General features: G+C 47.6%; 1 protein-coding gene across 1 annotated transcript in view; it reads left to right on the forward strand.

Moving 5' to 3' along the window:
* Positions 1–7,437: 7,437 nt before the first annotated feature.
* Positions 7,438–12,460, forward strand: part of LOC129840309 (glypican-6-like) — a 461,602-nt gene continuing 456,579 nt past the window's right edge. The window contains exon 1 of the mRNA XM_055908111.1: positions 7,438–8,026. Within this exon, the coding sequence (XP_055764086.1) occupies positions 7,867–8,026 (160 nt within the window). The 5' untranslated portion in view covers positions 7,438–7,866. The remainder of the gene's footprint in view (positions 8,027–12,460) is intronic.

Consider the following 12,460-nt stretch of genomic DNA (forward strand, 5'->3'; position numbering starts at 1 on the left):
GTGGTGGAGTGGTGGAGTAGTGGAGTAGTGGAGTGGTGGAGTGGTGGAGTGGTGGAGTGGTGGAGTGGTGGAATAGTGGAGTGGTGGAGTAGTGGAGTGGTGGAGTAGTGGAGTGGTGGAGTAGTGGAGTAGTGGAGTGGTGGAGTGGAGTAGTGGAGTAGTGGAGTGGAGTGGTGGAGTGGTGGAGTGGTGGAGTGGTGGAGTGGTGGAGTGGTGGAGTGGTGGAGTAGTGGAGTGGTGGAGTGGTGGAGTGGTGGAGTAGTGGAGTAGAGGTGGAGTGGTGGAGTAGCGGAGTAGTGGATTGGAGGAGTGGTGGAGTAGTGGAGTAGTGGAGTAGTGGAGTAGAAGAGTGGTGGAGTGGTGGAGTAGTGGAGGAGTGGTGGAGCTGTGGAGCAGTGGAGCGGTGGAGCGGTGGAGCGGTGGAGTAGTGGAGTAGTGGAGTGGTGGAGTAGTGGAGTAGTGGAGTAGTGGAGTAGTGGAGTGGTGGAGTAGTGGAGTGGTGGAGTACTGGAGTGGTGGAGTAGTGGAGTAGTGGAGTAGTGGAGAGGTGGAGTAGTGGAGTAGTGGAGTGGTGGAGTACTGGAGTGGTGGAGTAGTGGAGTAGTTGAGTGGAGTAGGTGAGTAGTGGAGTAGTGGAGTGGTGGAGTGGTGGAGTAGTGGAGTGGTGGAGTGGTGGAGAGGTGGAGTAGTGGAGTGGTGGAGTGGTGGAGTGGTGGAGTGGAGTAGGTGAGTAGTGGAGTGGTGGAGTGGTGGAGTGGTGGAGTAGTGGAGTAGTGGAGTGGTGGAGTAGTGGAGTAGTGGAGTGGTGGAGTAGTGGAGTGGTGGAGTAGTGGAGTGGAGGAGTAGTGGAGTAGTGGAGTAGTGGAGTGGTGGAGTAGTGGAGTAGTGGAGTAGTGGAGTGGTGGAGTAGTGGAGTAGTGGAGTGGTGGAGTAGTGGAGTGGTGGAGTGGTGGAGAGGTGGAGTGGAGTAGGTGAGTAGTGGAGTGGTGGAGTGGAGTAGGTGAGTAGTAGAGTGGTGGAGTGGTGGAGTGGTGGAGTGGAGTAGGTGAGTAGTAGAGTGGTGGAGTGGTGGAGTGGTGGAGTGGAGTAGGTGAGTAGTGGAGTGGTGGAATGGTGGAGTGGTGGAGTGGAGTAGGTGAGTAGGTGAGTAGTGGAGTGGTGGAGTGGTGGAGTGGTGGAGTGGAGTAGGTGAGTAGGTGAGTAGTGGAGTGGTGGAGTGGTGGAGTGGAGTAGGTGAGTAGTAGAGTAGTGGAGTAGTAGAGTGGCGGGTACAACAAAGGAAAAGTGCTAACTGCATATTCATCTGTAGACCTTTAAAGATCTACTACATATGTTGACCTCGTGTCTAGTCTTGGTGCCCAGTACACGTTGTGGTTCTGGGTCGTACCCTGTCATTAGGGCTGTAATCATAGCCTACCGGGATCTGAATGTTACTAGAAGCAGGATAAACCATGCATGGAGCAGCTTGGTGGAGTGGTGGAGTGGAGGAGTAGTGGAGTGGAGGAGTAGTGGAGTGGAGGAGTTGTGGAGTGGAGGAGTAGTGGAGTGGAGGAGTAGTGGAGTGGATCTGAATGCTACTAGAAGCAGGATAAACCATGCATGGAGCAGCTTGGTGGAGTGGTGGAGTGGAGGAGTAGTGGAGTGGAGGAGTAGTGGAGTAGTGGATCTGAATGTTACTAGAAGCAGGATAAACCATGCATGGAGCAGCTTGGTGGAGTGGTGGAGTGGAGGAGTAGTGGAGTGGAGGAGTAGTGGAGTGGTGGAGTAGTGGAGTGGAGGAGTAGTGGAGTGGAGGAGTAGTGGAGTAGTGGATCTGAATGTTACTAGAAGCAGGATAAACCATGCATGGAGCAGCTTGGTGGAGTGGTGGAGTGGTGGAGTAGTGGAGTGGAGGAGTAGTGGAGTGGAGGAGTAGTGGAGTGGATCTGAATGCTACTAGAAGCAGGATAAACCATGCATGGAGCAGCTTGGTGGAGTGGTGGAGTGGTGGAGTGGTGGAGTGGTGGAGTGGAGGAGTAGTGGAGTAGTGGAGTGGAGGAGTAGTGGAGTGGAGGAGTAGTGGAGTGGATCTGAATGCTACTAGAAGCAGGATAAACCATGCATGGAGCAACTTGGTGGAGTGGTGGAGTGGTGGAGTGGTGGAGTGGAGGAGTAGTGGAGTGGAGGAGTAGTGGAGTGGATCTGAATGCTACTAGAAGCAGGATAAACCATGCATGGAGCAGCTTGGTGGAGTGGTGGAGTGGTGGAGTAGTGGAGTGGAGGAGTAGTGGAGTGGAGGAGTAGTGGAGTGGATCTGAATGCTACTAGAAGCAGGATAAACCATGCATGGAGCAGCTTGGTGGAGTGGTGGAGTGGTGGAGTAGTGGAGTGGAGGAGTAGTGGAGTGGTGGAGTGGAGGAGTAGTGGAGTGGATCTGAATGCTACTAGAAGCAGGATAAACCATGCATGGAGCAGCTTGGTGGAGTGGTGGAGTAGTGGAGTGGTGGAGTAGTGGAGTGGAGGAGTAGTGGAGTAGTGGATCTGAATGCTACTAGAAGCAGGATAAACCATGCATGGAGCAGCTTGGTGGAGTGGTGGAGTGGTGGAGTAGTGGAGTGGTGGAGTGGAGGAGTGGTGGAGTGGATCTGAATGCTACTAGAAGCAGGATAAACCATGCATGGAGCAGCTTGGTGGAGTGGTGGAGTGGTGGAGTGGTGGAGTGGTGGAGTGGAGGAGTAGTGGAGTAGTGGAGTGGAGGAGTAGTGGAGTGGAGGAGTAGTGGAGTGGATCTGAATGCTACTAGAAGCAGGATAAACCATGCATGGAGCAACTTGGTGGAGTGGTGGAGTGGTGGAGTGGTGGAGTGGAGGAGTAGTGGAGTGGAGGAGTAGTGGAGTGGATCTGAATGCTACTAGAAGCAGGATAAACCATGCATGGAGCAGCTTGGTGGAGTGGTGGAGTGGTGGAGTAGTGGAGTGGAGGAGTAGTGGAGTGGAGGAGTAGTGGAGTGGATCTGAATGCTACTAGAAGCAGGATAAACCATGCATGGAGCAGCTTGGTGGAGTGGTGGAGTGGTGGAGTAGTGGAGTGGAGGAGTAGTGGAGTGGTGGAGTGGTGGAGTGGAGGAGTAGTGGAGTGGATCTGAATGCTACTAGAAGCAGGATAAACCATGCATGGAGCAGCTTGGTGGAGTGGTGGAGTAGTGGAGTGGTGGAGTAGTGGAGTGGAGGAGTAGTGGAGTAGTGGATCTGAATGCTACTAGAAGCAGGATAAACCATGCATGGAGCAGCTTGGTGGAGTGGTGGAGTGGTGGAGTAGTGGAGTGGTGGAGTGGAGGAGTGGTGGAGTGGATCTGAATGCTACTAGAAGCAGGATAAACCATGCATGGAGCAGCTTGGTGGAGTGGAGGAGTAGTGGAGTGGTGGAGTAGTGGAGTGGAGGAGTAGTGGAGTGGAGGAGTAGTGGATCTGAATGCTACTAGAAGCAGGATAAACCATGCATGGAGCAGCTTGGTGGAGTGGTGGAGTGGTGGAGTGGAGGAGTAGTGGGGTAGTGGAGTAGTGGAGTGGATCTGAATGCTACTAGAAGCAGGATAAACCATGCATGGAGCAGCTTTGGGGTTAATGCTGCATTTGGGGGATAAAGTCTAGTATTATTAGTGATAAACATGATGTTTTTTTAAATCAAAAACATGACAAATATTGAGACAACGTTAATCACATTTTAACAGACATGCTGGAGCTCTAGAGGCTGCCTCTGAGCCTAAAATGAATCCCATTTGTTCCAAGAAAATATGGAAATATTCTTTACCCATCATGCATTTTTATTCAAATATTAAAAGTGTTTATATTTAATAAAATATTGATTCAAAACCTGCGGGCTTTGTTAAACCCGAAATGGCGGTGACTTGCAAAAGCATAATAATAGGATATTTACTATCAATCAAATGTATTTATAAAGTGATATACAGAAACTCAGCCTAAAACCCCCAAACAGCAGACAATGCAGATGTAGAAGCACGGTGGCTTGGAAAAACTCCCTAGAAAGGTAGGAACATAGGGTAGAAACCGAGAGAGGAACCAGGCTCTGAGGGATGGCCGGTCCTCTTCTGGCTGTGCCGGGTGGAGAGGAACCAGGCTCTGAGGGCCTTCCGGTCCTCTTCTGGATGTGCCGGGTGGAGAGGAACCAGGCTCTGAGGGCTGGCCGGTCCTCTTCTGGCTGTGCCGGGTGGAGAGGAACCAGGCTCTGAGGGCTGGCCAGTCCTCTACTGGCTGTACTGGGTAGACCAGAGGAACCAGGCTCTGAGGGCTGGCCAGTCCTCTTCTGGCTGTGCCGGGTGGAGAGGAACCAGGCTCTGAGGGCTGGCCGGTCCTCTTCTGGCTGTGCCGGGTGGAGAGGAACCAGGCTCTGAGGGGTGGCCGGTCCTCTTCTGGCTGTGCCGGGTGGAGAGGAACCAGGCTCTGAGGGCTGGCCGGTCCTCTTCTGGCTGTGCCGGGTGGAGAGGAACCAGGCTCTGAGGGGTGGTTCGGTCCTCTTCTGGCTGTGCCGGGTGGAGAGGAACCAGGCTCTGAGGGCCTTCCGGTCCTCTTCTGGCTGTGCCGGGTGGAGAGGAACCAGGCTCTGAGGGCCTTCCGGTCCTCTTCTGGCTGTGCCGGGTGGAGAGGAACCAGGCTCTGAGGGCTGGCCGGTCCTCTTCTGGCTGTGCCGGGTGGAGAGGAACCAGGCTCTGAGGGCTGGCCGGTCCTCTTCTCGCTGTGCCGGGTGGAGAGGAACCAGACTCTGAGGGCCTTCCGGTCCTCTTCTGGCAGTGCCGGCTGGAGATTAGGCTACTCTCCACATGAACAACAGATACTGTATGGGCGTATCCAAATGATCACTGTCACGGTCCGTGTACACTACCGGCCGAGCGGTGAAACACCGCTTCCCATTCATTTTCAGTGGAAGGAAAGCGCTGAGAAGCGGAGCGAGCGGGTGGGCCGTTGGGTTGAGTGAACGTGGCTTGGGAGGCGGTGAAACAGAGAGAGAGTAGCCTAATCTCCACCCGGCACAGCCAGAACAGGATAGGGCAGGTACTGCTGTGAACTGCACTGCAGTACCTGCCCTATCCAGAATAGCCTCCTCTCTCCCTTGTTTGACAGCTGCTAGCTATCCTTTCACCCTCCTCCATTGGCTGTTAGCTAGCTACCGACAAAATTCATTTGGAGTTTGTGTTTTTAAATAGCAGCTCATTTGAGTTAGCCTGCACTGCAGCTAGTTAGCAGCTCATTTGAGTTAGCCTGCACTGCAGCTAGTTAGCAGCTCATTTGAGTTAGTGTTAGTAAAACGTTTACTGTTGACAGGAGAACAAGAGGAGACAATAGGACGAGGTGGATATTTTATAATAAGGCCGTTTAATTACATGTAAAGATATCTTAGTAAAATCTTAAGTTACCAATATCTAATACAATTTCTTACATTAGCCTGCACTGTAGCTAGTTAGCAGCTCATTTGAGTTAGCCTGCACTGTAGCTAGTTAGCAGCTCATTTGAGTTAGCCTTCACTGCAGCTAGTTAGCAGCTCATTTGAGTTAGCCTGCACTGTAGCTAGTTAGCAGCTCATTTGAGTTAGCCTGCACTGTAGCTAGTTAGCAGCTCATTTGAGTTAGCCTTCACTGCAGCTAGTTAGCAGCTCATTTGAGTTAGCCTGCACTGTAGCTAGTTAGCAGCTCATTTGAGTTAGCCTGCACTGTAGCTAGTTAGCAGCTCATTTGAGTTAGCCTGCACTGTAGCTAGTTAGCAGCTCATTTGAGTTAGCATGCACTGTAGCTAGTTAGCAGCTCATTTGAGTTAGCCTGCACTGTAGCTAGTTAGCAGCTCATTTGAGTTAGCCTGCACTGTAGCTAGTTAGCAGCTCATTTGAGTTAGCATGCACTGTAGCTAGTTAGTTAATAGTACATATTTTTATATATTTTTTAACATTTTCAAAATGTTTTTTTATTTATTAAATAGGTTCTTCCAGCCATGTGGACGATTGGAGACAGGGCAACACAACCCTAACCCAGTTTGTTTGTCATCAGAGCGGTTTAGAGCATATTACTATTTACCTGTGAATAAATTAATGAAACGGAGAATGGATTAAACTTTTTATCCATTTAATAACCAGAGTCGAAAGCCTTGGCCAGGTCGATGAATACAGCTGCACAGTACTGTCTCTTATCGATGGCGGTTATGATATCGTTTAGGACCTTGAGCGTGGCTGAGGTGCACCCGTGACCAACTCTGGAACCAGATTGCATAGCGAAGAAGTCCTTAGAAAGACAGGGTAGAATAGATATAGGTCTGTAGCAATTTGGGTCTAGAGTGTCTCCCCCTTTGACGAGGGGGATGATCGCGGCAGCTTTCCAATCTTTGGGAATCTCAGACGATACGAATAGTAATAGGGGTTGCAACAATTTCGGCAGATCATTTTAGAAAGAGAGGGTCCAGACTGTCTAGCCCGGCTGATTTGTAGTGGTCCAGATTTTGCAGCTCTTTCAGAACATCAGCTATCTGGATTTGGGTGAAGGAGAAATGGGGGAGGTTTGGGCGGGTTGCTGTGGAGGGTTCCATGCAGTTTACTGGGGTAGACAGGTGAAAAGCATGGCCAGACGTAGAAAAATGCTTATTGAAATTCTCAATTATAGTGGATTTATCGGTGGTAACAGTGTTTCCTAGCCTCAGTGCAGTGGGCAGCTGGGAGGAGGTGCTCTTATTCTCCATGGACTTTACAGTGTCCCAGAACTTTTTTGAGTTAGTACCACAGGATGCAAATTTCTTTTTGAAAATGCTAGCCTTTGCTTTTCTAACTGCCTGTGTACATTGGTTCCTAACTTCCCTGAAAAGTTGCATATCACGGGGGCTATTCGATGCTAATGCAGTACGCCACAGGATGTTTCTGTGTTGGTCAAGGGCAGACAGGTCTGGAGTGAACCAAGGGATATATCTGTTCCTGGTTCTACATTTTTGAATGAACCCCTAGTCTTGAGAAAACCCCATGTTTGCACCCCTAGTCTTGAGAAAACCCCATGTTTGCACCCCTAGTCTTGAGAAAGCCCCATGTTTACACCCCTAGCCTTGAGAAACCCCCATGTTTACACCCCTAGTCTTGAGAAACCCCCATGTTGGCGCCCCTAGTCTTGAGAAAACCCCATGTTTGCGCCCCTAGTCTTGAGAAACCCCATGTTTACACCCCTAGTCTTGAGAAAACCCCATGTTTACACCCCTAGCCTTGAGAAAACCCCATGTTTACACCCCTAGTCTTGAGAAACCCCATGTTTACACCCCTAGTCTTGAGAAAACCCCATGTTTGCACCCCTAGTCTTGAGAAAACCCCATGTTTGCGCCCCTAGCCTTGAGAAAACCCCATGTTGGCGCCCCTAGATGAGAGGTAGGAGGTAGAATTCCACTCCGTGTTTTGCCGGGTGCTGTGGAGCGGTGACTGGGCTATGAGCCGAGCGTGTCGTCCCTGGATTTCTAGTTTCCTCCGTTGACAGAAACACAGAGGCGCTGTATCTAGTGTGGGGTCTCGGGCACAAGTTATATTAACAGAGAGCTCAAGGTGTTGCTTCATGTAGCGGAACGACGTCGGGCTGTTTTACTCAAGGCGGGATCTTGTTCAGAGAGAGAGAGAGAGAGAGAGGACAGGAGGAGAGAGAGAGATTCTGCTATGAGCTGAACGGATTGAAATAATAAGTTAATTGTGATTTTCGGTGGATAAACATTTGACATTCTGCAGCGAGCAGGGAGAAAGTAAAAAAAAAATCACGGACGGAAAGAGGGAGCATTGTAGACCTGGTTTCACCGCGCGGATTGACCAGCCGTTCGGGTCGTCTGTAACGGATTTTATTTCACTTACACGGATTTATTACCGATGACTGCAATGTGGAGAGTACGCGTGTTGTGTTGCGCTTTATCGGTGCTGTCCCTGTCACGTGGAGGAGATATCAAAGCGAAAACCTGCGCTGATGTTAGACAAGCATATACCGCCAAAGGATTCAGTCTTGTCAATGTACCTCATCAAGAAATGTCAGGTAAGGCGGGGGATACATGCTTGTAGAATAACATACTGTCGTCCTTTCTTTCCTTTTATACAAGTTAATTGGTGATGTCTGTTTTCGTTCCTGGCTTGTCTAACAGCTGGCTACAGTAGTTAATGGTATAACTCCGCGAGGGTGCGTCAATTATAATCACAGGAATAGAAGTGCGCCTCGGGATATTTACTACGCCTGCGGGATAGATAGTACATGGGATATCACGGCCTTTTTTTTTTTATTATTTTCCATCCAAAGTATCAGATATCATTTTCTGACCGAGCAATCTGCCATAGCTTTGCCATCAACAGGTTGTACTGTAGGCCTGTAGGTTTAACTTCAGCCAGTGTTGCACATCTGGAGGAAAAGCTGGCAGACCACTTGATGCTGTCTATAGGGAGGGTTATGGTTAGAGGAGATGCTGTCTTTAGTTATGGTTAGAGGAGATGGTGTCTTTAGTTATGGTTAGAGGAGATGGTGTCTTTAGTTATGGTTAGAGGAGATGGTGTCTTTAGTTATGGTTAGAGGAGATGGTGTCTTTAGTTATGGTTAGAGGAGATGATGTCTTTAGTTATGGTTAGAGGAGATGGTGTCTTTAGTTATGGTTAGAGGAGATGATGTCTTTAGTTATGGTTAGAGGAGATGGTGTCTGTAGGGAGGGTTATGGTTAGAGGAGATGGTGTCTTTAGTTATGGTTAGAGGAGATGGTGTCTTTAGTTATGGTTAGAGGAGATGGTGTCTTTAGTTATGGTTAGAGGAGATGGTGTCTTTAGTTATGGTTAAAGGAGATGGTGTCTTTAGTTATGGTTAGAGGAGATGGTGTCTTTAGTTATGGTTAGAGGAGATGGTGTCTTTAGTTATGGTTAGAGGAGATGGTGTCTTTAGTTATGGTTAGAGGAGATGGTGTCTTTAGTTATGGTTAGAGGAGATGGTGTCTTTAGTTATGGTTAGAGGAGATGGTGTCTTTAGTTATGGTTAGAGGAGATGTCTTTAGGGAGGGTTATGGTTAGAGGAGATGGTGTCTTTAGTTATGGTTAGAGGAGATGGTGTCTTTAGTTATGGTTAGAGGAGATGGTGTCTTTAGGGAGGGTTATGGTTAGAGGAGATGTCTATAGGGAGGGTTATGGTTAGAGGAGATGCTGTCTTTAGTTATGGTTAGAGGAGATGGTGTCTTTAGTTATGGTTAGAGGAGATGGTGTCTTTAGTTATGGTTAGAGGAGATGGTGTCTTTAGTTATGGTTAGAGGAGATGGTGTCTTTAGTTATGGTTAGAGGAGATGATGTCTTTAGTTATGGTTAGAGGAGATGGTGTCTTTAGTTATGGTTAGAGGAGATGATGTCTTTAGTTATGGTTAGAGGAGATGGTGTCTGTAGGGAGGGTTATGGTTAGAGGAGATGGTGTCTTTAGTTATGGTTAGAGGAGATGGTGTCTTTAGTTATGGTTAGAGGAGATGGTGTCTTTAGTTATGGTTAGAGGAGATGGTGTCTTTAGTTATGGTTAGAGGAGATGGTGTCTTTAGTTATGGTTAGAGGAGATGGTGTCTTTAGTTATGGTTAGAGGAGATGGTGTCTTTAGTTATGGTTAGAGGAGATGGTGTCTTTAGTTATGGTTAGAGGAGATGGTGTCTTTAGTTATGGTTAGAGGAGATGTCTTTAGGGAGGGTTATGGTTAGAGGAGATGGTGTCTTTAGTTATGGTTAGAGGAGATGGTGTCTTTAGTTATGGTTAGAGGAGATGGTGTCTTTAGGGAGGGTTATGGTTAGAGGAGATGGTGTCTTTAGTTATGGTTAGAGGAGATGGTGTCTTTAGTTATGGTTAGAGGAGATGTCTTTAGGGAGGGTTATGGTTAGAGGAGATGGTGTCTTTAGTTATGGTTAGAGGAGATGGTGTCTTTAGTTATGGTTAGAGGAGATGGTGTCTTTAGTTATGGTTAGAGGAGATGGTGTCTTTAGTTATGGTTAGAGGAGATGTCTTTAGGGAGGGTTATGGTTAGAGGAGATGGTGTCTTTAGTTATGGTTAGAGGAGATGGTGTCTTTAGTTATGGTTAGAGGAGATGGTGTCTTTAGTTATGGTTAGAGGAGATGGTGTCTTTAGGGAGGGTTATGGTTAGAGGAGATGGTGTCTTTAGTTATGGTTAGAGGAGATGGTGTCTTTAGTTATGGTTAGAGGAGATGGTGTCTTTAGTTATGGTTAGAGGAGATGGTGTCTTTAGTTATGGTTAGAGGAGATGGTGTCTTTAGGGAGGGTTATGGTTAGAGGAGATGGTGTCTTTAGTTATGGTTAGAGGAGATGGTGTCTTTAGTTATGGTTAGAGGAGATGGTGTCTTTAGTTATGGTTAGAGGAGATGGTGTCTTTAGTTATGGTTAGAGGAGATGTCTTTAGGGAGGGTTATGGTTAGAGGAGATGGTGTCTTTAGTTATGGTTAGAGGAGATGGTGTCTTTAGTTATGGTTAGAGGAGATGGTGTCTTTAGTTATGGTTAGAGGAGATGGTGTCTTTAGTTATGGTTAGAGGGGATGTCTTTAGGGAGGGTTATGGTTAGAGGAGATGGTGTCTTTAGTTATGGTTAGAGGGGATGTCTTTAGGGAGGGTTATGGTTAGAGGAGATGGTGTCTTTAGTTATGGTTAGAGGGGATGTCTTTAGGGAGGGTTATGGTTAGAGGAGATGGTGTCTTTAGTTATGGTTAGAGGAGATGGTGTCTTTAGTTATGGTTAGAGGGGATGTCTTTAGGGAGGGTTATGGTTAGAGGAGATGGTGTCTTTAGTTATGGTTAGAGGAGATGGTGTCTTTAGTTATGGTTAGAGGGGATGTCTTTAGGGAGGGTTATGGTTAGAGGAGATGGTGTCTTTAGTTATGGTTAGAGGAGATGGTGTCTTTAGTTATGGTTAGAGGGGATGTCTTTAGGGAGGGTTATGGTCAGAGGAGATGGTGTCTTTAGTTATGGTTAGAGGAGATGTTGTCTTTAGTTATGGTTAGAGGAGATGGTGTCTTTAGTTATGGTTAGAGGAGATGGTGTCTGTAGGGAGGGTTATAGTTAGAGGAGATGGTGTCTTTAGTTATGGTTAGAGGGGATGTCTTTAGGGAGGGTTAGGTGTGTTGTTGTGGTCCAGATGCCGCTCAACCAGACCAGGTGAGGGATGATGATGTCATGTTTCTAATAAAGCAGATTCTCAAAACACAAACAGTGAAAAAGCTCCCTATTGGACTTGACTTTCTATGTAATAAGCTGTACATTGTTACATATGTGGCATTGTACATATGATTGGATCAGACTCCAGTTTTACAGGAACTGAGGAACGATGTCATTGGATGTAGCTATGGTAACCCTGAACTAGACAGTCCATGTTCCAGTCTGATAAGTAGGTAGTCTATTGGTAACCCTGAACTAGACAGTCCGTGTTCCAGTCTAATAAGTAGGTAGTCTATTGGTAACCCTGATATAGACAGTCCATGTTCCAGTCTGATAAGTATGTAGTCTATTGGTAACCCTGAACTAGACAGTCCATGTTCCAGTCTGATAAGTAGGTAGTCTATTGGTAACCCTGAAATAGACAGTCCATGTTCCAGTCTGATAAGTAGGTAGTCTATTGGTAACCCTGAACTAGACAGTCCATGTTCCAGTCTGATAAGTAGGTAGTCTATTGGTAACCCTGAACTAGACAGTCCGTGTTCCAGTCTGATAAGTAGGTAGTCTATTGGTAACCCTGAACTAGACAGTCCGTGTTCCAGTCTGATAAGTAGGTAGTCTATCTAGTCTCTGTATTGGGTTGAATAATCTGACAATGCCCACTCTCATGTTTATTCATGAGAGAAAGAACAAACAAACACATCAATAAACAATGAAAGAAGAAACTGTTTAAATACAGAATGTTAATTACCAATCCCCTGTCAGACAGGTAGTCTAACCTACAGGTAGCCTCACCTACTGGTAGCCTAACCTACAGGTAGTCTAACCTACAGGTAGTCTAACCTACAGGTAGCCTAACCTACAGGTAGCCTAACCTACAGGTAGTCTAACCTACAGGTATTCTCACCTACTGGTAGCCTAACCTACAGGTAGCCTAACCTACAGGTGGTCTAACCTACAGGTAGCCTAACCTACAGGTAGCCTAACCTACAGGTACCCTAACCTACAGGTAGCCTCACCTACAGGTAGCCTAACCCACTGGTACCCTAACCTACTGGTAGCCTAACCTACTGGTAGCCTAACCCACAGGTACCCTAACCCACTGGTAACCTAACCCACAGGTACCCTAACCTACTGGTAGCCTAACCTACTGGTAGCCTAACCTACAGGTAGCCTAACCTACAGGTAGCCTAACCTACAGGTAGTCTAACCTACAGGTAGCCTAACCCACTGGTAGTCTAACCTAAAGGTAGCCTAACCTACAGGTAGACTAACCTACAGGTACCCTAACCTACAGGTACCCTAA

Source organism: Salvelinus fontinalis, chromosome 41 (genome assembly GCF_029448725.1).
Source record: "Salvelinus fontinalis isolate EN_2023a chromosome 41, ASM2944872v1, whole genome shotgun sequence".
Classification (NCBI taxonomy): Eukaryota; Metazoa; Chordata; class Actinopteri; order Salmoniformes; family Salmonidae; genus Salvelinus; species Salvelinus fontinalis.